The following is a 27,134-nucleotide window of genomic DNA, read 5'->3' on the forward strand; positions in this document are numbered from 1 at the left end:
AAAAAAAAACAACTAATCCGTCAGGGCAATAGATGTTTTTGCCAGTACAGGGGCCTTTCCTCCAACTCTTCTCCACAGAGCTGTGACATCTCTGCCATCATCACCATAGCAACCAATAGCTTCCCTAGTTTTCATCTGCTGTTAGTGGCTCCTGCCAAACCCATTAGTATAATCCCCATCTCTGGCTAAAAAAGGTTTTGATGGACAACTAACCTTTAAAAATATTTTCTAATTCAAAAATGGACAAATAAAATTTTTGCTTCTACTGAGAAAACAATTTAAACCTTGCTGGAGTGGCCCTAGTCATGAAGTCTATAATTGTTCATTGTTAACATGTACAGATCATGTTACATTTCTAAAATTCTGAACAATTTTCCCAAACTTGTAAGAATAATTATGTGGCAAAGTGACTACACTTTGGGGGAGGGGAGAGGATTATATACATTGAAACTGGAAATGTGCTTCTCAATACTGTGATGAAGAGAATCTACTCTTATAAGAACAAGTAAAATAATGTATGTGAAAATAATCTGTAACTTTAATGATCTGTATAAATATCCATTTATGCACCTTTTAAAACATAGTGAAGTTCAGCTCTTTTCTTCTCCCTCTTCATTACCCCCATAATGGAAAGAAAATGCATTTGTATGAAATAAAGGTGTCATGAACTAGAATATAGTAATAACTTTCATGGGTCAACAATTTATGCCCCATGCAATTCCACAGAGGTGACATGTAAGTTTCATAAGTTCCTGAGGGCAGGGACTATTTGATTTCTGACTTTGTAACCCCTTGAACCTAGCACATTGTAAGTACTTAATAAGTGCTGGTTGAACGGAATTGTAGGAAGTACACTTCAGAAATTACAATCATTACTATTATCAGAAGTTTTAAAGTTAGTGTTAAGCAATCTTAGATTTAGAGCTCATCTACTCCAACTCCCTCATTTTACAAATGAGGATATTGAGGCTCTGAGGTTGCCCAAAGTCACAAAAGTATTTGAAAAAGGTATTTGATCCCAGGTTTCTGACTCCAGAGACAGTGCTCTTTTGTATGGTAAAGGTGGTCTATTTTAACTGAGTTTTTACAGTAAATGGACTTGGATTCTGAAAGTGACCTAAAGTTCAGATTGCCATCTCCTGAATTCAGCTCAATATCATCATATACGCTGGTAAAGTTGAAGAAATAGGATCATAATACATGCCATAGGTAAGATAAAATGAAAAGTACTATGTCTCTTTTAGCAATAATTTAGAGAGCCTTTATAGTGGAGACAGACACACGCACATACACATGTACACATGCATGTGTGTTTCTATGTATATATGTGTGAGTATAGGGGATTTAGAGCAGGAGCAGGAAGACCTGAGTTCAAGACCTGCTATGTGTATAATCTTCAGATTGTATGACCCTAGGCAAATCATTTAGGCTTTTGGTGCTCTAGATACCATATATCATTCATCTGCATTGGCCGGAGTTTCCTCATCCGGGAATGTCCATACCAATGGAATCACAAGTCCACTCTCAATTCCTGTTTAGCAAAACTAGACAAATTCTAGATTTTAAACTAGCCAAATTTAGTTTTACTTTTGCACTTATTGTTTTAGGGAGAAGTCAAGGAGTTCCTCTAGGTATGTGATAGTTTCAAGATTCTGTAAATCGGGGAATAAAATGAACCTAAAGTAAGGCAGTCAGCGATTTTAAAAATAAATTTTGATAGCCGTGTTTGATATCTCACCAAAGGGTCACAGCCCCTTTATAATTAGGGAGAGTTATTGAAAATCAAGGTCAATTAATTCTCTGTTCTCTCACCTTCAATTTCCTTCAGAAAAAGCAGGGGACTCCTTAGCCTAGGCCTGGAAGAAGCTTTTCTAATTCTGCCCCCTCAGGGCCTTAGCTCTGATACTTGCCACGTGAGCAGGAGATGGGAAGACCAAGATCTAGCCTTTCCTTCCCATAACACTTCTTGATTCAAGGCTGGGTCCCCTTCTTAGTGAGAGACCATCACTTATGGTGACCATCTAGTACCTTTCCCAAATTTTCATTAATGTAGGCTAGGCCATAACAAGACAACAAACAGTTTCTCAATAATCATCAAACAGTTTTGGAATTCATGATTCCCCAATTACTTTTAACTCTAAGGTTCTCTTGTTATAATAATAATAATTAATTAATTACTAAATTTTAAAAATAATAATAATAACTATCATTCATATACCACTTTAAGGTTTGTGAGGCACTTATTAACATGCTGGTGAGGTAGTTGCTATTATTATCCACATTGGACTGAGAGAGGTTAAACCACTTACCCAGGGTCACACAACTAGTAAGCAGTCTGAATGAAGATCTTCCTGACTCAAGTGCAAAACTCTAGCCACTGTGCTACCTAGATGCTTCAGTTTCTAATGTAACTTTATTGCATTGTCTGACTTTTTCCTACAAAAATATGGTACTTTGTTCAGTCACCAAACAGTTCTGGAGTTCAGGGTTCTCCAATTTAGAAAAGTTCTTATTCTCATGAGTGTTTTCATATCAAGGTCTGAGATGCACGTGAGCTTCAGAGGTTCATAAAAATAAGCCATTCAATGTGTTCATTAATCGCCGAATTCAAATCCCACCTCTGATACTTATTAGCTGTTTGACACTTGGAAAATCACTCTCACTCAGGCCTCAGGACTATGTGTGTATGTAGGTATGTATGTAGTATGCTGTGTATGTGTGCATACATACATGTGTGTACATGTACATATGTATGCACACATGCATATATGTGAATATAATATTGAATGTATGAATATTTATCACTAGAGCATATGTTGAGGAGTAAAGTATAAGAAGGCTGGGAAAGAAGGAGGGAGCTAGATGAACAGCCAGATTGGTGTTCCTATCCTATGCCATAAGGGAAAGGGGAGGAAGATGTTTCCAGGTCCTTATAAAGGACCTTGGAAGCCAAATAGAACATTTTGCATTTTATCCTGGGGGCAATGTATATGTTTATACTGACTCAGTCCAACTGAGACCTATTAAAGACCTTAGCTTGAAAAGGCCAAGGTCCCCGCACTGCACACTGGGCCATTTCCAGTCATCCTGATCTATATCTGGCCACTGGATGGCTCTGGAGAAGAAAGTGAGGCTGGTAACTTTGCACAGCCCTCCCTCATTTAAATCCAACTTACTTGGGGCAGCTAGATGGCTCAGCGAGTACAGCACTGGCCCTGGAGTAAGGAGGATCTGAGTTCAACAGCGGCCTCAGACACTTGACACGCTTACTAGCTGTGTGATCTTGGGCAAGTCACTTAACCCCAATTGCCTCGCCTTCCCCCCTCAAAAAAAATAAATCTAATTCACTTGCAAGTCATGGTATCACCTTCCTGATGCCATGGTCCTCTTTGAGAACAAAGGACAAATAGCAAGCAAGCAATATACAATATATTGTATATACATGTGGACACACATATAGAAATATAAACACACATATGTAAGTATGTAGATGCATAATATATCCTATTTTATATACACATATGCATACATATTTGGATGCCTATATCTATATCTCTACGATATACATGCATACATATACCTATACACACATATATACATACATATATGGGCATAAATGTGTCTGTGTGTGTTCTTGAGGCAGCTAGGTGGTATGGTGGATAGAGCACGAAGTCTGAAGTCAGGGAGACCTTAATTCAAATCCAGCCTCACATTCTTACTAGCTATGTGACCTCGCACTGCCTCAGTTTTTTTCAACTGTAAAATGGAGATAATAATTACACCTACCTTACAGGGTTGTTGTGACGATAAAACAAGATAACGTTTGTAAAGCACTTAGCAGAGTACCTAGCACACGGTAGATGCTATATAAATGCTTATTCCCTTTCCCTTCTGTACTAGTGATTAAGGTGGGACTTCTTGTTGTTGACCTTGAATGATTCTGGCCTTTGTTTGAATGGGGTAGATAAAGTGGGATGTTTTTGTATTTCTCAGCACTGAGACAACTGGAAGTCATCGATTTGTATCTGATGTGATATTGGGGGTGAGGAACTTTTCCACGCCCAGCCTGGGTGAGGTCGGGGCCTTCGGGGCCCTGAACAGGATATATAACCACAGAAGTTAGCATTCTCTCATTCTCTCTCAGAGCTCTGAGCCACAGCAGGAATGGTGTGTGACTCTGGGCCAGCCGTTGTAATGAGCTCCCCAGCTGAACACTCAGATATTGATAACTACAAATTGTATTTGGTCTTTAATTAAAGATGCTGGGTTTTTTCCCCTGAACTAAGTAAATGATATTTGCATGCTGGATTATAGCAAGATTGTTAACCCTTTAACGTTGCTTTCCTTAATAAAGCAGATCAAAAGGACCTGGGCTTGCAGCATTCTGTGAGCTGGTTGTTGTTGGTTTTATACCCTCACAGCAGCTGCTAGCCAGATTGTTGATACACCTTCCTCCCCCTTCCCTTACAGCATAGGATGGGAACACCATTCTAGCTGTTCATAATATATAGGTGCTAGATTATCCCATTCTTACAAATTAAAAAAAATTATTATAAATAAATTATAAATTATATATATTATATATTATATATATTATAAGTATATTAGAAATTATATATTAATTATATATAAATTATAACTATAGTATAAATTGTAAATAGCTTTGTGGACCAAAGGTAACAAATCAAGAATATGTTGGTGAGTTACCACATTTAACTCCAAGTAATCTGACAAATTTGATGACTCAAATATGGGAGATTAAAATTCAATCATTGAATTAAAGGCTCACTGCTTAACATAGATTTTAGAAAGATTACATATTAATCCTTCTTCCATCATCCCCACCCCCATTTTTCAATCTCTTTATATCATCTTAAATAGAATTTTTTTAACACATCAGAAACTCCCTGGAAATGAATTTTAAGGATTAAGGCTTTAGGCAGTAATAGGTCCAGCAGGGACTGGTCTAGCACACCAACACTTCCATTTCCCCCTATATGTGTGGGCCATTGCAAACCAAGCCAGATATATTGCATAGCCATAGGTCAGTTTGTTCACCACAAATGGATTTCCAGGAGCTGCATTTATTCTTGCAGTTCATTACGCCAAATTACCGCTTCGATAGACTTAATGATGACTTTCAAGAGTGACTGTGACTTCCATCAGGGTCTCATTTCTCCCCAAGGAATGAAGAGGAATTGTATGGCCATGTTAAATATATCTGAGGTCCCCTTTACACTCTGTGGATATGATGCCATTGAACAAAGTTTCAGTGGTTCAATATCAGAAAGGGTCTCAAAGTAGAATGATAGGACTTTTTAGATATTATTGGAGAGAAATTAGCATCAAACTTGTACTCCTTTCATCCTAAATACTGAATTGTGAGTTGGCTGACATGGAATGGAAGGAATGGAGTTGGAATCAGAGGGCCTGGGTTTCACTCCCAGCTCTATTACTAATTCCCTCTGTAACTCTAGACAAGATAGTGAACCTTTCTTGGTGTCAGTTCCCTCTTCTATAACGCTGAAGAGATGGACCTGATGACCTCTGAGGGTTTTCTCAGCTCTGAATCTGTAATTCTACAAATGTATATATATGGAAGAAACCCTGAGTCTGGACTTAGAGGACCAGGAGTGAAATCCCAGCCGTTATTTAACTGCAAGAGTTAGGATAAGTTAATTCTTCTTTCTAGACTTCAATTATTTTACATGTAAAAAGAAGGGATTGGAGGAGATGATATCCTAACTCCCAGCTTGAGATTCCATGACCCTGTGATCCTAAAAATGTTACATTAAATTGCCCACTTTTCTGAATCAATTAATAAATATTTATTAAGCACCGGGAGCCATGCTAAGTGCCAGGAATACCAAAAGAGGCAAAAGATGGCCCCTGCCCTTAACGAGATTACAGTCTAATGGAGGAGACAGCATGCTAACATAATATATACAAAGGAAGCAGGATACAGGATACATAGGATACAGGATAAATAGGAAATGTTTAACAAAAGGAAAGCACTAGGATTAAGAGGGATTAGGGAAGGCTTCCTAATACCCTATAGATGCGATTTTAGTTGGTACTTCCAGGAAGATAGAGAGGTCAATAGGTGAAGTGGAGGAGGGAGAGTGTAATGAGAACAATCAGAGAAAATGTTCAGAGCCAGAAGAGGTTTTTTGTTGGTAATGGAACAGCCCGGAGGCCAGTGTCACTGAATCAAAGAGTACCTCTTAGGGAGTAAGGTGTAAAGAAACTGGAAAGGTAGGAGTGGGTTAGGTTATAAAAGGCTTTGAATGCCAAATGTATTTGATTCTGGAGACAAAAGGGAACCACTGGAATTTATTGAATAGGAGGGGAACACATGGACCCTGTTTTAAGGAAATCACTTTGGTGGCTGAATGGGGGATGGATTGGAGCAAGGAGAGACTTGAGGCAGGTGAACCCACCAGGAGACTTTTGCAATAATCCAGGCATGAGATGATAAAGGCCTGTACTGTAGTGGTGGCAGCGTCAGAGGAGAGAAGTGGGGTATACAGGAGAGATGTTGCAAAGGTGAAATCAACAGGCAATAGTTTGGATATGTGGTCAAAAGAGAGGAGGGGATTAAGGAGGTAAAGGAAAGTGAAAAATCCAGGACAACTCCTAGGTTTTGAGCCCAGGGGACTGAGAGGATGGTATTGTACTCTACAGTCATAGGGAAGGAATGTTGGTTTTATGATCTAACACTTGTCTTCTTTCTGATCATACCTAACTAATAATCAGGGTTGGAAATCCAGTGAGTCTAATTTCTTGGATAAATCAGGAAGTTTAGAAATATACCCGAAAGTGAAGTTATGAAACAACAGAATGGATCCACAACAAATTTATGTTACATAACCTCAACTAGGCCTTCATAGATGCTAGGCAATCCTTTTACACCTTCTAATGAACTCACCATCATGCTCACCAGAACAGCTTTTCCAAACCATTTCAACTCTCCTCAAGCTCACCATGGTTCCCACTACCCCCATCTTCTCAACTGACAACACTGCCATATATTTCACTAAAAAAGACAAGGCCATTTGCAAAGAGCTCCCTTTTCTACTCTGTTCCTTATCTCATATCACTCAGATGAGTGCTGCCACCATCTCCCCCTTCACTCTTGTCTTACATGATGAGGTGTCCCTTCTCCATGCCAAGGCCAACCCCTCTACATGTACAAGTGATCCTATTCCAGGCCATCTTCTCCAGCAGATTGTCCCCCCTATCATTTCTACTCATTCACTTATCTTCAGTCTCTCTGTCCACTGGCTCTTCTCTACTGCCTACAAACATGTCCATGTCTCCCCCATCCTCAAAAAAAACCCCTCACTGGATCCATCTATTCGTACTAACTATCATCTCATGTCTCTCCTGACTTTTGTGGCTAAATTCCTTGAGAAGGCCATCTTTAATCAATGCCTCCACTTCCTTTCCTCTCGTTCTCTTCTTAACTCTCTACAGTCTGGCTTTTAACCTCATCATTCAACTGAAACTGTTCTCTCTAAATTTACCAATGATCTCTTAATTGTCAAATATAGTGGACTTTTCTCAAACTTCATACTTCTTGATCTCTCTGTGGTCTTGACGCTGTCCATCAACCTCTTCTCTTCGATACTCTCTTCTCTCTAAATTTTTGAGATACCCCTCTCTCTTCCCTATTTGACCATTCCTTCTTAGTCTCTTTTTATGGATCCACAGTGGCTGTGTGGTGTCCCCCAGGTCTCTGTCCAGGACTCTCCTCTTTTTTCCTTCGATGCTATTTCAAGAGGTTGTATCATTACCATGGATTGTGTTATCATCACTATGCTTATGCTTCCAAAATCCACTTAACCAGCCCTAACTTCTCTCTTTGTCTCCAGATTCATAGCTTCAAATACCTGTTGGTCATCTGGAACTGGATGTCTCACAGACTTTTTAAACTCCAAAACTGAACTCACTATCTCTCCTCCTAAACACTCTCCTCTTCCAAACTTCCCTATCATTGTGGAGTACCACCCTTCTCCCAGTCACCAAGGCTCACAACCTAGGAGCGATCCTCACTTCTCAATCTCTCACATCTCATATTCAATCTATGGCCAAATCCTGTCAATATTATCTTCCCAACATCTGTAATTGCCACCACCCTTTTAAAGCCCTCTATGACCTGACCCTTACCTACCCTTCCAGTCTTCTTACAACTTATTGCCCTCTGTGTATTCTGTGATCCAGTGACACTAGCCTCCTTGAGATCCCTTAAATACAACACTCCATCTCCAACTCAGAGAATTTTCATTGGTGTATCTCTAATGTCTGGAATTCTCTCCCTCTGCATCTCTACCTCCTGACTTCTCTGACTTCCTTCAGAGTCCCAGCTAAAATCTCACCTTCTGATCTATCTTAATGTCAATGTCTTCCCTCTGTCGATTTCTCCAATTTCTCTCATATATATCTTATTTATACATAATTGTTTGCATGTTGTCTCCCCCGTTAGATTCTGAATCTTTCAGTACAGGGACTGTCTTGCCTTTCTTTGTATCCCCAGTGATTTGCACAGTACTTGTTGACTGAGGGACAACAAAGAAGTTGAAAATTATAGGTAAAAAGATATTGGACATCAAGATGAAATACTTGAGACCCTTGCCTTCCTTATTACATTGAATGTGACCATAGTTTAGAACAGCTTCTGAGGGAGAACTGAATACTGTCTGAGCTAACTCATAGTGTGACACAAGATAAAAAGAATGTATGTATAACCTATATTGAATTATTTGCCTTCTCAGTGAGGGTGGGTGGGAGGGAAGAAGCGAGAAAATCTAGAACTTGGAGCTCTAAAAACAAATGTTAAAAATTGTTTTTACATGCAACTGGGAAATAAGATATACATGCAATGGGGTGTAGAAATCTATCTTGCCCTACAGGAAAATAGAAAGGAAGGGGATGGGAGGGTGATATAAGGGAGGGCAGACTGGGGGAATCAGAATGCATGCCATCTGGGGTGGGGGAAGGGGAGAGATGGAGAGAAAATCTGGAACTCAAAATCTCGTGGAAATGAAGGTTGAAAACTAAAAATTAGTTAATTATTTTTTTAAAAAAATACAAGGATAATTCTCTGACCTTAACCCTTACCTGACTAATATCAGTTACCAGAATATGGCAAAATCCTTAACAAAAGAATGAGTAGTTTCAATTGGACCATTATAACTCCTCATGTAAACTTTCCACAACTTTTCCTGGAAATATTCTCTATCAATTATGATGATATATTTGCTTCCAATCATTCAAATGTGATTTTCATTTTTAAAAAGCAATAAAATACTTGACATTTTTAAAAAAGATAAAAAGAAAGTTCCTATTTGTGTTGTATATAAATATACCTTTTTAGAAAGAAAGATAAGGGGGGTGGAGCCAAGATGGTGGCTGGAAAGCAGGGACTAGCGTGAGCTCCCTGCCAGGCCCCTCCAAAAACCTATGAAAAATGGCTCTGAACCAATTCTAGAACTGCAGAACCCACAAAATAGCAGAAGGAAGCAGGGCTCCAGCCCAGGACAGCCTGAATGGTCTCTGGGTGAGGTCTATCCCACATGGAGCTGGGAACGGAGCAGAGCGGAGACCAGCGTGGGTGGCACGGACCAACCAGACCAGGAGTTGGGAGGAGTGGGCCCTAGCACCCTGAATCAGTGGGCTGCAGCAGTTACCAGACTTCTCAACCCACAAACACCAAAGACAACAGAGAAGGTTAGTGGGAAAAGATGCTGCAGACAGAGTTTAAAAAAGAGTTCCTATTTTGGCCACTTCCCTGCGGGGAGAGGAGGTGAGGCAGCTACAGAAGTACAGCTGCAGTTGCTTCCAGCCCCAGGCCCATCTGGTGGGAGGAATTAAGTGGCAGATCAGAGCAGGACTGAAGAGTCTGCTGAAGATCTAAGTCTGGTCTGGGTTGGGGGTTCTTGGGGAAGGAGGAATGCTGGTGTGGCACACCTGGCACATCCCCCCAGGCTTGGAACATAGTTCTCTTAACTCTACAAGCAGTCATACCCTGCTGAAAAACTCAAGGGTCAAGTTAGTTGGCTGGGAATATGACCAGGCAGTGAAAACAAACCCAGATTCAGTCTCAGACTCTGGAATCTTTCTTTGGGGACAAAGAAGACCAAAACATACAGACAGCAGAAGTCAACAAAGTCAAAGAACCTACACCAAAAGCCTCCAAGAAAAACATGAACTGGTCTCAGGCCATGGAAGAGCTCAAAAAGGATTTGGAAAAGCAAGTTAGAGAAGTAGAGGAAAAAATGGGAAGAGAAATGAGAAGGATGCGAGAAAACCATGAAAAACAAGTCAATGACTTGCTAAAGGAGACCCAAAAAAATACTGAAAAATATACTGAAGAAAACAACACCTTAAAAAATAGACTAACTCAAATGGCAAAAGAGCTCCAAAAAGCCAATGAGGAGAAGAATGCCTTGAAAGGCAGAATTAGCCAAATGGAAAAGGAGGTCCAAAAGACCACTGAAGAAAATATTACCTTAAAAATTAGATTGGAGCAAGTGGAAGCTAGTGACTTGATGAGAAATCAAGATATTATAAAACAGAACCAAAGGAATTAAAAAATGGAAGACAATGTGAAATATCTCATTGGAAAAACCACTGACCTGGAAAATAGATCCAGGAGAGATAATTTAAAAATTATTGGACTACCTGAAAGCCATGATCAAAAAAAGAGCCTAGATATCATCTTTCAAGAAATTATCAAGGAGAACTGCACTGATATTCTAGAGCCACAGGGCAAAATAGAAATTGAAAGAATCCACTGATCGCCTCCTCAAATAGATCCCAAAATGAAATCTCCTAGGAATACTGTCGCCAAATTCCAAAGCTCCCAGATCAAGGAGAAAATACTGCAAGCAGCCAGAAAGAAACAATTTGAGTATTGTGGAAACCCAATCAGAATAACCCAAGATCTGGCAGCCTCTACATTAAGAGATCGAAGGGCTTGGAATACGATATTCCGGGGGTCAATGGAGCTAGGATTAAAACCAAGAATCACCTACCCAGCAAAACTGAGTATCATGCTCCAAGGCAAAATATGGATTTTTAATAAAATAGAGGACTTTCAAGCTCTCTCAGTGAAAAGACCAGAGCTGAATAGAAAATTTGACTTTCAAACACAAGAATCAAGAGAAGCATGAAAAGGTAATCAAGAAACAGAAATTGCAAGGGACTTACTAAAGTTGAACTGTTTTGTTTACATTCCTACATGGAAAGATGATGTGTATGATACATGAGACGTCAGTATTAGTGTAGCTGAAGGGAATATGCATATATATATATATATGTTTATGTATATATAGGTGAATGTGTATGTATGTATATATCTAAGTGTGTATATATATGTATGTGTATATGTATATGTATGTATGTATATATATGTATATATGTGTGTGTGTGTGTGTGTGTATATATATATATATATATATATATATATATATATATAAAAGAGAGAGAGCAGACACAGGGTGAGTTGAAGATGAAGGGAAGATATCTAAAAGAAATAAAATCAAATTAAGGGATGAGAGAGCAACATACTGAGAGAGGGAGATAGGGAGAGATAGAATGGGGTGGATTATCTCCCATAAAGGTGGCAAGAGGAAGCAGTTCTGTAGGAGGAGGGGAGAGGGCAGGTGATGGGGGAATGAGTGAACCTTGCTCTCATTAGATTTGGCCTGAGGAGGGAATACCATGCATTCTCAATTGGGTATCTTACCCCACAGGAAAGAAGAGGGAGAAAGATAAAAAAAAATAAAAGGGGGGATGATGGAGGGGAGGGCAGATGGGGGTGGAGGTAATCAAAAACAAACACTTTCGAAAGGGGACAGGGTCAAGGGAGAAAATTCAATAAAGCGGGATGGGTTGGGAAGGAGCAAAATATAGTTAGTCTTTCACAACATGAGTATTGTGGAAGGGTTATACATAATGATACATGTGTGGCCTAGGTTGAATTGCTTGACTTCTTAGGGAGGGAGGGTGGGTGGGAAGGGAAGAGGGGAGAGAATTTGGAACTCAAAGTTTTAAAAACAGATGTTCAAAAACAAAAAAAAATGTTTTTGCATGCAACTAGAAAATAAGATACACAGGCAATGGGGTATAGAAATTTATCTTGCCCTACAAGAAAGGAAGGGAAAAGGGGATGGGAGGGGAGAGGGGTGATAGAGGGGAGGGCTGACTGGGGAACAGGGCAACCAGAATATATGCCATCTTGGAGTGGGGGGGAGGGTAGAAATGGGGAGAAAATTTGTAATTCAAACTATTGTGAAAATCAATGCTGAAAACTAAATATGTTAAATAAATAAATTTAAATCAGAAAAAAAAAGAAAATAAGATACACAGGCAATGGGGCATAGAAATTTATCTTGCCCTACAAGAAAGGAAGGGAAAAGGGGATGGGAGGGGAGTGGGGTGATAGAAGGGAGGGCTGACTGGGGAACAGGGCAACCAGGATATATGCCATCTTGGAGTGGGAGGGAGGGTAGAAATGGGGAGAAAATTTGTAATTCAAACTCTTGTGAAAATCAATGCTGAAAACTAAATAAAAAAATTAAAAAGAAAAAAAAAAGAAAGATAAGATGGAACTTGTACTGAGAAGGGTGACCAAAATTTTGAGAGGACTGGAGACCATGCCATGCTAGGATAAGTTAAATTAGCTGGGGATGGTTAGCCTGAAAAGGAGAAAACATAGGGGGTACATGATAGGTACGCCTTCAGGTATTTGAAGAATTGTCTTAAGGAAGGGAATTCATTTTATTCTTTGGGACCTCAGAGGGCAGAACTATGAACACTGAATGGAGGATGCAGAGAAGCAGATTTTATCTTAACACTTTAGTGGATTCAAGAGTTCATTGATGCGGGTGTTATCACATCAGTGTCAGTCACTCATCTTACTCATTTCCTATGACCTACCCTTCCACTCAACCTCAGTCACACACATATCTTTGATTTTGCCCTCATCCACAAATGCATTACTTTCATGTTCATGAACTCTGAAATCCTCTTATCTGATCACATCTATTGGCATTTCATGTATTTCTCCACTTTCCAAAACCTAACCCTATTTTTCATCTACACTATGACTGCCAGTCCCTGAACCCTCAGCTCTCTTCCAGATCATCACCTCTGTACTACCTTCCCTCTTCTCCTTTCCACATCTTGATCCCTTGGTGAATCAGTTCAACTTTACACTGTTCTTTGCTTTTGAGACCCTTATCACAGATCTTGCCTTGAAGTCTATATCTTGGATAATTCCTGTCTTCCACTTCATTTGTGACTATGCATGTGCTATTGAATGAAGGTAGAGAAAATCATGCAACCATGCTGAGTCCTGTATCAACAATTTGGCTAGCAGCTGCTGTTGGGGCATAAGACCCAACAAGACCAGCAACAAGAGCTGCCAGCACAGGTTCTTTGATCTGCTTTACTAAGGAAAGTAACTTTAAGGGGTTAACAATGTCACTTTAATCCAACCTATAAATGTCATTCACTTAGTTCAGGAGGAAAAGCCAGCACCTTGAACTTAAGAGCAAATACAAACAAATTACAAACAGAGACCATATAAACAGACCAAATCACAATTCAGTTACCAGAGAAGAACCAATGGGTCTGGGTTAGCAAAGCGGGTGGTGGTGGGGTGTGGGGGACAGCTACAACAGCTTGCCCAGAGCCACACACCACTATTCCAGTGAGTGAGAGTCCCCAAGGAAAAACCTCTGAGTTTATGTACCCTGTTCAGGTCAAAGGGCATGACAACATGTGACACCCACATGAGCTAAAAGCGTCACAAACATGTGATTCAAACTCATGTAAACTAGGCTTTCCCTTGAGGCAAGCAGGTCATCAAAGACTTCCAATTTAATCACAGAAACAAAGGCCAGACTCATCAAGGGCACTCTCCAAAAGAGAAAACAATAAAAAAGCCCCACCTTAATTACTGCAAGAGTCCTCTACTAATTTATTTTACATAAACTCAACTGGGCCTTCATTGGTGCAAGGAAATTCTTTTATACCTTCCTAATGGATTCACTATTCCACTCAGCAGCTTTTCTGAACCTTTTCAACCCTCTTCACCAGGCTTCCCCCACTCTCTCGATTGAGAACCTTGCCTCATTTTACTGAAAAAAATAACTGAAGCCATTTGCAAAGAGCTCCCTTTTCTACTCTATTCTTTATTTCGTATCAATCAGATGTCTTCTATTTGCCACTGTTTCCCCCTTTACCTTTGTCCCACATGATGAGGCAGCCCTTTACCTTGCCAAGGCAAACCTCTCTACATGATTAAGTGATCCAATTCCTCCCTATCTCCTCCAGCAGATTGCCCCCTAACTCATCCCTCCTATCGCACTTATCTTCAAGCTCTCCCTATGTAGTAGCTGCTTCCTTACTACCTATAAACATAGCCATTTCTCTCCCACCTTCAAAAAACCCTCATTTGATCCATCCACCCCTACCAAGTACCATCCCATAGCTCTCCTGCCCTTTATGATTAAACTCCTTTAGAAGACCATCTACCTATGATGCCTCCACTTTCTTTTCTCTCATTATTTTCTTAACTTTCTACAGTTTGCTTTCCAAACTCATCATTCAACTTAAGATTGTTCTCTCCAAAGTTAACAATAATCTCTTAATTGTTAAATCTTAGCAGCCTTTTCTCAATCTTCATCCTTCTAGACATCTCTTCAAACTTTGACATTGTAGATTACTCTCTTCTCCTTGATATTCTCTTCTCTCTAGGTTTCTTTGACACTACTCTATCCTGTCTCCTTTTCTGTATCTTTGTCCAACTGTGGCTGTTCCATAGACCTCTGCCCTAGGACCTCTTCTCTTTTCCTCTAAGCTATTTCACTTAGTGATCTCATCAGCTTCCATGAATTCAATTACAATCTTTATTCTGATGATTCTTAAATCTACCTATTCATCCCTAACCTCTCTGCGGATCTCCTGTCTCATATATCCAACTGCCTGGATCTGGAATTTGGCATCAGGCATCCACCTTAAACTACAAAAATGAACTCATTATCTTTGCTGCCAAACTCTTCCCCTTCCAAACTTCCCTATTAATATCCAGGGCATCATCATCCTCCTAGTCCTCCAGGCTAACAAACTAGGTGTTATCCTTAACTCTTCACTATATCACCCCCTCATATCCTTTATTTTTGCCGAGATCTGTAGATTTTACCTTTTGTTACATCTCTTGAATACCCACAACCTAGTAGAGGCCCCTATCACCTCTCACCTGGACTCACAATAGCTGGCTAATCTGTGTGCCACAAGTCTCTCCCCACTTCAATCTATCTACCGCTCAGTTATCAGAGTGAGTTTCCTAAAGCCCAGATCTGATCATGTCAGCTCATACCCCTCTCAATAAACTCCAGTGGCTCCCTATCAAAACCTCCAAGATCAAATATAAAACCTCCTCTTTGTCTTTTTAAGTTCTTCATAACCTGACTTTCCCTACACATACATACCTTTCAAGTTTTCTTACACTTTGTATATGGTCTTTAATCCAGTGACACCAGCCTCTTTGCTGTCCCTTGAACTCAGTACTCCACCACCAATCATTTTCACTGGCTATCTTTCATGTGTGGAATTCTATCCTCCACATCCCCACCTCCTGACTTTCCTGGCTTCAAATTCCATCTAAAATCCCACCTTTTACAGGAAATCTTTCCTCATCCTTTCCCTCTAGTGATTATTTCCTATTTATCCTGTATATAGCTCGTTTGTGATGTGGACAGGTGGCATAGAGGATAGAGTGCCAGGCCTGATGTCACAAAAATTCATCTTCAAGAGTTCACATCTGGCCTCAGATACTTACTAGCTGTGTGACTCTGGGAAAGTCACTTAACCCTGTTTTGCTGTTTTCTCATCTGTAAAATGAGCTAAAGAAGGAAATGGCAAAGCCCTCCAGTAAGTCATTGCCAAGAATACCACCAAAAAGGGGCCAGGAAGAATCAGACACAATTGAGATAGCTTGTTTGTACAGAATTGTTTGCCCATTATCTCCCCCCATTAGATTGTGAGTTCCTCCTGGGCAGGAACTGTCTTTTGCTTTTCTTTGTATGCCCAGTGCTTAGCAAAGTGCCTGGCACAAAGTAGGTCCTTAATGCATGTTTATTGACTGACTGATATTGCAAATTGATGAATGCTTCTTCAGCCTGTATAACTTGTGTCCATCTTCTTTCATAGATTTTCCACAAAAGACCCACTTCATGTGCTGTACACCTCCTTTATTTAGGTTTATTGTTTTTTTTTTTTTTTACAATTCACGGCTACTGATGAAGCACAACAGTAATACAAAGAAAAAAATTGAGTATCCTCATCCATAAATCAACACATTAACAGTCATTTTATTAAACCCCTTACTATGACCCAGGACTGTGGTAGGTGTTGGGATATAGGGACTGTAATAATAGCTAATATTTTAAGGTTTGTAAAGCACTTTCTATATCTTACATAAATTAAATAGTTTTTTTTACCCTCAAGAAGTTCTCATTCCATTGGAGAGTCACATATAAATATGTGTAATAAAGACAAAATAATTTTTAAGGAGAGACACTAGCAGTCAGGGGATGAGGAAAATACACTGTAGGGAGTGGTGTTGAATTGAGCTTTGAAGAAAGCTAATGATTATAAAACAGAAGTAAGAGAGCATTTCAGGCAGGGAAAGGGAGATGGCATGTGAGAGGAATAGCAAAAAAGGCCAGTGGGAGTGGAATATAGAGAGTATGAAAGGGAGTCTTTTTTTAATAACCAGGAAAGGTAGTTTGGAGACAGAATGTGAAAGGTTTTGAATGCCAAACAAAGAAGTTTGTATTTTATTTCAGAGGTGATAAGGGGCCAGTGGACTTTATTGAACAGATAAGTCACATAATGGAAAGCCTTTGCATTAGGAATATTACTTTGGCAGCTATCTGGAAGATAAATCAGAGAGGGGAGAGACTAGAGTGAAGGAGATAGATTTGTTTTCTTTTAAATAGTATTTTACTTTTCCTAATTACATGGAAAAACAATTTTTAACCTTCTTATTAAAATTTTTAGTTCCACAGTTTCTCCCTCCCTCCTTCCCCTCTCTCTTCCCTAAGATGGTAAGCCATTTAATATAGGTTATATATATATATATATGCAATCATGTAAAACTTATTTCCATATTGTTGTATAAGTCATGTTGTATAAGAAGAAACAGAACAAAAGTTTTAAAACTATGAAGAAAAACAAAGAAAATGAAAATAGTATGCTTTCATTGCATTCAGACATCACCAGCTCTTTCAGGATAGCATGGATAGTATTTTCCATCATGAGTCTTTTGGAACTGCCTTAGATCATTGTATTGGAGAGAAGAACTAAATCTGTCATAGTTGATCACCTCACAATGTTGCTGATACTGGGTACAATGTTTTTCTAGTTCTGCTTACTTTACTCAGTTCGTGTAAGTCTTTACAGGTTTTTCTGAAATCTCCCTGCTCATCATTTCTTATAGCACAGTGGTATTCCATTACACTCATATACCACAACTTGTTCAGCCATTCCTTCAATTGATAAATGGTCGACGACATCAATTTAGAGGCATTACAATAGTCCAAGGGAAAGGTAACAAGGGTTTGAACTAGGCCATGTGAGTGGAGAGAGAAGGACAGATATGAGAGGCAAAATAAAGGTAGAAATGACAAGACTTGTCACCTGATTACTATGTGGGGTGAGGGAAGATGAGAATTTTCGTTATGAACTAAAGGGATTATGAACCTGGGTTGCTGGCAATATGGTGGTTTTCTTTACAGAAATAGAAAAGTAATGCAAAGGGTTAAGTTTGAGGGAGAAAATAATGAGTTCTGTTTTAGACATGTCAAGTGGGAGATGTCTATAATACAACCAGTTTGAAATGTCCAACAGTCCATAGGGGACTCATGTAACCCACCCTCTTCCTTTATTGCACAATACAATTTCTTGATGATATCCTTTATGCCACTCCTTGTGCATATATCATCTTTGGAAATATGCAGCAGTCCACTCATCTCCACCATGTATCTGTCTCTTCATTTCCCTTTGGAACACCTGCAACTTCTGTTCTTCAGAGCTTTTATTGTTCCAAGATTCACAACAATACAGCAGTACTAGGAGAATATTTTATGTTAAAAGATCAACATTTATTAAGCAACTACTATATTCTAGACACTGTGCCAAGTGCTGGAGATATGAAGAAAGACAAAGAAATTTCTGCTAAGACTTGGCTGACTAATGTGGGAGACAACATGCACCCAACTATGCACAAACAAGATATATTTAAAAGATACATTCAGAGTAGTCTGAGAGAAAAGGCCCTAAGTTTAATGAGGGAAGGGAAAAACTGTTGATGTTGGAAAATGGAATAATAGATTGTTCCAGAAATATAATTTGGACCCACTAGGGTTTATTGAGTTTGCTAGTAGATGAATCTCACCTAGAACGGCAAAGACTGACCAAATGAACAGTACCCAAAGTTTATATAGGGTTCAAGGAGTGAGGAGCAAGGTAAGGGATAAGGCAAAAGTTGATTACTCAAGGTCCCTGTTGCTGGGGCTTGAGGCTGTTCTGTGCAATTTCCCAGTTTCAGAGTTAAGGGTTTCTGCACAACAACATTTTGGAGGACTAGGCTGTTTCTCAGAATAGGTTGCACAACATGTACAACCTGTATCAGTTTCCTTGCCATCTTGAGGAGGGGGAAGAAAAATTTGGAACTCAAAATATTATAAAAATGATGTTGCCAGTAACCCAGGTTCATAATCTCTTTAGTTCATAATGAAAATTCTCACCTTCCCTCCCCCCTACATAGTAATCAAGTGACAAGTCTTGTCATTTCTACCTTTATTTTGCCTCTCATATCTGTCATTTTCTCTCCACTCACATGGCCTAGTTCAGGCCCTTATTACTTTTCCCGTGGACTATTATAATGCCTCTAAATTGATTTCCTTGACCACTGAAAAAAAAAATAAAATACTATTTACAAAAAAAAAATCATAGGTTGCACAACAGAATACCATGGCACATTCTAATTTGGGCCTTGCAAGCACCAATGGGAGAGTATAGACATTTGTGTGAACAAAATGGAGTGATTCTCAAAATGGAGTAACTCTGGATTCTTGCAGAATGTGGAACTTTAACAGACTTGAAGGAAGCCAGGGAAGTCAGGAAGTAGAGATGAGGAGGGAGAGTGTTCTAGGAATGGGGGACAGCCAGTGAAACTGTTCTGAATCAGAGATCAAGTGTTGTGTTCAAGGAACAGCAAAGAGGCCAGTATCACCAGATCACAGAGTACATACATGGAGGGGATTTAGGTGAAAGAAGACTGGAAAGGTAGGAAGGGGCTAGGGTATTTTTGTTGTTGTCATCCAGTTATTTTCAACAATGTCCCACTCTTTGTAACCCCTTTTTGGGGTTTTCTTGGCAAAGATACCTGAGTGGTTTGCCATTTCCTTCTCCAGCTCATTTTACAGATCAGGAAACTGAGGCAAACAGGGTCATGCAGTTAGTAAGTGTCTGAGGCTGGATTTGAGCTCTGGTCTTTCTGACTCTAGGCATGGTTATAAAGGGCTTTAAAAATCAGAGGATTTTATATTTGATCCTGAGGATAATAGGGAAACACTGGAGTTTATTAGATGTGGGAGTGGAGGTGGTAGTGTCACATTGTCAGGCCTGGGTTTTAGGAAGTTCAGTTTGAAAACTGAATGGACAATGTATTCAAGTGAGGAGAAACTTGAGGCAGGGAGACCAACCAATAGACTATTGGAAGATTCCAGGCCTGAGGTGATGAGGGCATGTACCAGAATGGTTGAAGTGTCAAAGGAAAGCTCTATACATTTTCAAAAGGTAATCCAGCTTTCTCTTCAATATTAGTGCCAATTCATTGTCTATTGCCATTGCCTGCTCAAGATGAACTAACCCATTGACTTGGACTAGCCATCTAAATACATACTTGAACAATAAGCACTTTTTTGTCCATGTAGCTTTCCCTATATGGATTGTTAGGCTTTGGGGGGGTTGGGTTCTCACTGTGCAGTCCCTGTAATTTTCAGGTTCTTGATTCAAACAACATAATATCACCTGAAAATAGGAACATATGACCATCCTCATTATTTATAAAGAATGTTTCTTTCACTTGGACTTTGTTTAGGATATCCTCCATAACAGTTGGACATTTGGAAAGCACACATTTCTTTGTTGCTTTTTAAAAATTATATTTAATTGAGTATCTGCTACATTTTTTAAAATCCTCAATGATGGCTTTTGTTTCTATATCCTATCCATTTCTAAATATATGCCTCCTCTACCCCCAGAGTCTCCCTTCTTAACAGTTTTTTTTAAGTTCAATATGTTCAACATATACATGTGTAATATCAATTAAGTTGGGACCTTTTTTAATTGTTTTAGAATGATTAATTTAGTGTCTTTGATTGAGCCTTACTAAGTGCAAAGCCCCAGGCCCAAACCCCTATCTACTAGATGCTCAGCCTATGTGGGTGAGAAGCCCTCAGAGTCCAAAGGGGAGTTGCTAAGACCAGAGCCAATAGTAAGAGCCTGAGTTCTGGTCGCTCCGATGATGTTTGATGATGGCTAAAGAGTGTATAAAAAGAGAGAGCAGAGCTATTTGCTGGGGGCTCTCACTCTTGGAGGTGTGTTGATGTGAAGACTCTAGGCAGCTGTAGTTAAGAGCACTCCAGCTTGTAAACCCGAATGTTGGGACTTTGTTAAACCCTGGTAACTATACATTGAGATTTGAATCAGACAAGGTCTGTCTGTTGATGTTTGTAATTGTAACCTCTGAAGTTCAGGGTGCTGGCTTTTTCCCCTGAACTAAGTGAATGATATTTGTATGTTGGATTGAAATAAGATTGTTAACCCCTTAATGCTACTTTCCTTAGTAAACCAGATCAAAAGACCCTGAGCTTGCAGTGTTCTCGTTGTTGGGATTGTGTTGGTCTTTCACCCTCACAGCAGCTGCTAGCCGAATTGTTGCAACAACATGTTGTCTGTCAGCATATGCAATATTCTATATCTGTAGTCCTGCACCTCTCCAATGAAAAATGAGAAATGCATTTTATCATCTTTTATGTGATTCAAGCTTGATCGTTATAATTACTCAACACTTCCATTGTATTGTGCTTCCTTTTTATTGTTGTAGTTATTATGTATATTTTTTTCTTGGTTCTGCTTGCTTCTGTCTTCATCAGTTCATAGAAGTCTTCTTATGATTCTTTTGATTCTTCAGAGTTGTTTTTTCTTATGGTTCAATAACATTCCATTAAATACATATACTACAATTTGTTTTCCCTATTCCCCAATCTGACTTCTCTTTGTTTGATGCATCATTTGATGTTAGTAATCAAGCACTAGGCATCTTTTTAGTTCATTTGTCAAGGAATCTTGCATAATTTTAATATATGCATTAGTGATTTCTCTTTGGAGAACAGACTCCGAAGATATACTTTGTTCTAATGAGTCAAATACTTTTTTAGTGATCAGCAAATAATAAATCATAAGAACTTGTATTCTCTGCACTGTTCAGTCACTTTCATGATGTTAAAGCCACATTCTTCTGTAGGCTTTGTGTTGTTGTGTTTGTCCTTCATTTTTGAAGATGACTATGACATCAGGGAAATGATGAAATGACTTGGAGTTGAGTTGGATTTGAGTGAGGGAGGGCTGTACAAGGTCACCAGCCTTACTTTCTCCTCCAGAGCCATCTGGATCCAGTGACCTGATATTCAACAGCATGACTGGAGATGACCCAGGATGCAATGGGACACCCTGGCCCTTTTAGGCTAAGGCCTTTTCATGTACTCACTTAGAGTGAGGTAATCTAGCCAGTAAACCCCAAGTAAAGTGGGCAGCTTCTGGCCATCAAAATTTATCTTCCTTTGGAGAGGAGAAGGAGAGGGAGAGAGAGGAGAGGACAAGCTGGCTAGATTCCTTCCTTCCTTCCTTCCTTCTTTCCTTCCTTCCTCTCAGTTCACTCTGAAGCTCAAAGATTGGGCCTCAATAGATCCCTGTCCAAGCTCCACTTAATGGCTGTATTTTGGGCCCTCCTGGCTTAGAATGAATGTCAATGGTAACTGTTTCTCTTTGGAACAGCAACCCTGAGGATCTTCCCCTCCTAGATCAATTTTTTTTTCTTTTCTCTCTTTTTTAATTAAAGGGGCCACCCCTTGACTCACTTCTTAAAGAGGCCTATTCACTGAATGGGTGTTACCTCACTCTAAGTGAGTATATGAAAAGGCCTTAGCCTAAAAGGGCCCTGGGCCATCTCAGTTGTCCTGATGAATATCAGGCCACTGGACCAAGTTGACTCTGGAGGAGAAAGTGAGTCTGGTGACCTTGCACAGCCCTCCCTCACTCAAATCCAAGTCAACTGCAAGTCATGTCATCATTTCCCTGATGTCATAGTCCTCTTTGAAACAAAGGACAAAAACCAAAACCACAATCTTCGGTAGGCAATCATTTGCAAAAGTTTGCCTGTTCCTTTCTCAATATTTTCATCAAGGATATCACCAAAACCTGTGTAGCTCATTCCCCCTCTCCCCAAATCTCTAAACATAGAAAGGCAGGTGTATGATTCAGGAGCCTTCTCAATCTTCTTTGGTATATATGAACATTACCCATGATTTTTTTTTTCATTATCTTGGTGCCTTCCCCTCCATAAAATATCTTATTAAAGAATCCTTTAATGCTTTCAAGATAGTGTCTTTGCTGCTATGGATTTCATCCATGCGTATGTAATCTGGCCCAGCCAACCTTTCCCCTTCCTATCCCCATCTTCTTAACTTCCAACTCAGATTGGACTGGAGGGCCTCTGAGGTCCCTCTCAACACTGAGGTTCTGTAAATATGTCACTTTTTTATTGCAAAGCACTTTTTGATCCATTACCCCTTTTGATCTTCACAACAATTCCATGAAGCAGGCAGAATCAAGTGTACCAGGCACAGTGCTGAGTGCTGGACATACAAAGAATGACAAAACAATAGCAAAACCTCCTGTTCTCAAGGAGCTCACAGTCTAATGAAGAAGACAAATACAAATGACCACGTGCAAACAACATACTTGCAGGATAAATTTAAAATCATCTCAGAGGGTTCAGGAAAGTCTTTGTAGAAGGTGGAGTTTTAACTGGAATCTAAAGGCAGAATAGCTATTATCTCCATTTTACAGATAACGAAAATATTTGCCCAGCATCACAAGGAAAGACTGAGGATCCAACCCCAATGTTCTGACTTCAAGTCTATAGTCTCCCCTCTTCCTTCCCCACACTAATCTATTATATCTGACTCAGGAACTTTAATACTGTACCCACTACTGTGACTTGCACAAGAAATTTATTCTGTACTGTTCTTAATTGACAAGAGTTCTTCTATGAATAGTATTTCAATCATTTCAACAAATATTTACTGAACACCTACTATTTCTCGAACCTTTGAGGATACAAAAGTAGATGTGACACAGGCCAGTGGCTGTTGAACCTATTACGACTAAAGCCTTTGTTTCTCTCCAAGAAAATCACAGTATTGCTATCAACTTGTAAATGCACCAACATTTTTCAATATAGTATCATACCAGATTAATTTGATATCAATACCAAATTCATATTTCCTCCTTGCAACAAGTAATCATTAGTGGGGAGAGTGTTTGTGATTGTATGCTTTAGGGAAAGGCAGATCAGAAAATTTTTCTTCTTGGTCTTTGGCTCCTAGAAAGTAAGAGAGATCAAAGGCCTACACAATTTTAAGAGAAAAATTCAAGCTGTAGTTTCTGGCCTCGATAGGAAGGAGGCAAAGCAAGCAGAATTGGTCGCCTTTCTCATCTGATTTGATGCTGAAAGAGACCAGAGAGGGAAATGTTGGTTGACCATTCTTTATACAGGCAAGTTTTGTTTCGGCTTGCTTGAACGAGTGACGGAACTGTCGGCAACACAGGTATCAATGCTTAGACGTTGTAGTAAATACTGTTTTCGTGCCTAAAGGTATTATCCAAGCAACGAGAACTTAATACTAATGCTTGAAATTCGCACCACAAACTGGTTTCGCTACGCAAAAGTTTGCTCTCAGTGGAGAAAATGCAGAGAAAGAACGTCCCCAGCATTTAATTAAGCGGAGATTCAGTTTGGATTACCGTGCCTCGGCAGAGTTCGGGGCAGTTGGCTCTTCAGGTTCAAATAGTTTGCCTTGGGGGTGAGTAGTAAGCTTCTAATGCCTGGAAACTTAAGCGAGAAGTGGAAGGAAACTCAGGTTCTTTGCGCGCCGAAAAGAGTCCGACTCCTAGAATCGGCGTGAGCACATTCCTCGTGCAGTTATTGGCTGGGACTCTGTGTGCCGCTGTCGGCCAATGAAGAGGCTGGAGATCTGGCCGCTGCGGGTGTCCCCCCGCCCCCCCCCCCCCCGCCCCCTCGCTGTGCCCCGGGACCAGGCACAGACTGAGAAGCCGGCTAGCGAATCAAAGGCACCCGGAAAGCGGAAAAAAGCAATGCCCGACTTTGCGCCGAACGCTCCAGCCCGAAACCTCCGAGCGCGGACCGACTGAAAGAAAGTTTCTCTGGGAGAACTACTGAGGCAAACTGGGCTAAAGAAGTTGCTACTGACTGAGATGGTCCCAGCTGCCGGGAGAAGCCGCCGGTTCAGCACTGGGAGAGTGATAGGAGTCCTGTTTCTGCTAGGCGCCTGGGACAGCGTTTCCGCGCTCATCAGCTATGAAATCCCGGAAGAAAGGGCGAAGGGTTTCCGAGTGGGCAACGTGGTCGTCGATCTGGGCTTGGATCTCAGCAGCTTGTTGGAGCGCAAGCTGTTTGTGGCGTCCGGAACTGGCCGGAGGTTCTTTGAGGTGAATCGGGAGACGGGAGAGATGTTCGTGAACGAGAGACTGGACCGGGAGGAGCTGTGCGGAACACTCCCGTCCTGCACTGTAACTTTGGAGCTGCTAATGGAGAAACCCCTGGAGCTGCAAAGGGTGGAGGTGGTGATTCAGGATGTCAACGACAACGACCCCGCTTTCCCTACCAATGGAATGAAACTCGAAATCAGTGAGGCCATGGTGCCGGGGGCGCGCTTCCCTCTCGAGAGTGCACACGATCCAGATGTGGGAATTAACTCTTTACAAACCTATGAGCTAAGTGTAAATGAACACTTTGTGCTTAGCGTGCAGACTCGAGAGGACGGCAGCAAGTACGCAGAGCTGGTGCTAGAAGAAGCCTTAGACCGTGAGCATGAGAGGACCCTTGAGCTGGTGCTGACAGCTTTGGACGGAGGAACACCAGCCCGTTCTGCTAGCCTCCCCATCTTAATCACTGTGCTTGATGCCAACGACAACACCCCCCAATTCAATCATTCTCTGTACCGGGCGCGTGTACGGGAGGATGCAGCCCCAGGCACTCCAGTGGTCCAAGTTCATGCAACAGATCTGGACGAGGGACCAAACGGAGAAGTCATTTACTCTTTCGGCAGCCACAATAGAGCCCGAGTGCGGGACCTTTTCTCTCTAGATCTAGTCACTGGAATGTTGACAGTACGAGGGCGGCTCGACTTCGATGACACGAAGCTATATGAGATTTACATCCAGGCGAAGGATAAGGGCCCCAACCCAGAAGGAGCCCATTGCAAAGTGTTGGTTGAGGTCATAGATGTGAATGACAACGCCCCAGAGATCGTTGTCACCTCCGTCTACAGCCCCGTCCCCGAGGACGCCCTCCCAGGGACTGTGGTCGCCTTGCTCAGTGTCACTGATCTGGACTCGGGGAATAATGGCCTGGTGAAGTGCGAGATTCCGTCTGGCCTCCCCTTCAGCCTCACTTCTTCCCTAAAAAACTACTTTACCTTAACAACCAGTGCCTCCCTGGACCGTGAAGCTGTTCCAGAATACAACATCAGTATCACAGCCCGAGACGCAGGGTCCCCGCCCCTCTCAACAGTCACTACACTTAGAGTCCAAGTGTCTGACATTAATGATAACCCTCCACAAGCCACAAAGCCCTCCTACGATGTCTATGTGGAAGAGAACAACCTTGCAGGGATTGCAATCCTGAACCTGAGCGTCTGGGACCCTGACGCCCCCAACAACGCCCGTCTATCCTTCTCCCTCTGGGACCGTGGTCACCAAACTGGGCTGGTGGGCCGATACTTCGCCTTGCACCCGGACAGCGGCGTCCTGTCCGCCCTGGTTCCCCTGGACTACGAGGATCAGCGTGAGTTTGAGCTGATGGCGCACGTCAGCGATGGGGGCAATCCACCTCTATCCACCAACATTAGCCTGAACGTGTTTGTCATTGACCGCAATGACAATGCCCCTCAGATCCTTTACCCGAGGCCTGGTTGGAGCTCCACCCAGACGCTGCCCCGAGGCAGTGGTGCTAGCCACTTACTTACTCGAGTAGTAGGCTGGGACGCTGACGCAGGCCATAATGCGTGGCTTTCCTATAGCCTTTTGGGAGCCTCAAACCAAAGCCTCTTCACGGTAGGGCTCAGAACTGGAGAAGTCAGTACCACTCGACCAGTCCAAGACATTGACCCAGCATGGCATAAGCTGGAGATCCTGGTAAAAGACAATGGGGAGCCCCCTTTGTCCACTACCGTGACCCTGACGGTGTCGGTAACAGAGGTGTTCCCAGATGCCAAGGTTGAGTTCCCGTCCAGCTCGGCTCCCCAAGAGCAAAATAAAAATCTCACATTCTACCTGCTTTTGTCCGTGATCCTGGTCTCCGTGGGGTTTGCAGTCACCGTGCTGGGAGTGATAATATTTCGAGTTTACAAATGGAGGAAATCAAGGGACCTGTACAGTTCCTCCGGGACTTCGCTGTACAGAACGCCTGGGCCCTCCCTGCACGTCGATGCGGTCCGAGGAGGCCTGATGTCTCCCCAACTCTACCACCAGGTATACCTCACTACAGACTCTCGTCGCAGCGATTTGCTGCTAAAGAAGCCCTGTGCTCCAAGCCCGATGGGAAGTCTCCAGAACACGCTGCGAAGCTGCGATCCCGCCTTTTATAGACAAGTGTTAGGTGGGGAGAGCGCCCCTCCTGTCCAGGTAAGGAACAGTTTCTCTGTCAACATTCCTAAATTATGTACATTTAAACTACTGTCTGATGCGCC

The 27,134-nt window shown here is 41.3% G+C and overlaps 1 protein-coding gene across 9 annotated transcripts in view; it reads left to right on the forward strand.

Annotated features, from left to right (window-relative positions):
• Window positions 1-27,134, forward strand: part of LOC118842908 (protocadherin gamma-C5-like) — a 169,134-nt gene that overhangs the window by 114,784 nt on the left and 27,216 nt on the right. Inside the window, exon 1 of one of the 9 annotated variants that reach the window (XM_036750236.1) lies at window positions 24,465-27,069. The exons of the other annotated variants lie outside the window; for them this stretch is intronic. Within the exon in view, the coding sequence (XP_036606131.1) occupies window positions 24,640-27,069 (2,430 nt within the window). The 5' untranslated portion in view covers window positions 24,465-24,639. Of the gene's footprint in view, window positions 1-24,464; window positions 27,070-27,134 lie in introns of those variants that run through there. 9 annotated transcript variants of the gene reach the window in all.

Source organism: Trichosurus vulpecula, chromosome 3, assembly GCF_011100635.1.
Source record: "Trichosurus vulpecula isolate mTriVul1 chromosome 3, mTriVul1.pri, whole genome shotgun sequence".
NCBI classification, from domain to species: domain Eukaryota; kingdom Metazoa; phylum Chordata; class Mammalia; order Diprotodontia; family Phalangeridae; genus Trichosurus; species Trichosurus vulpecula.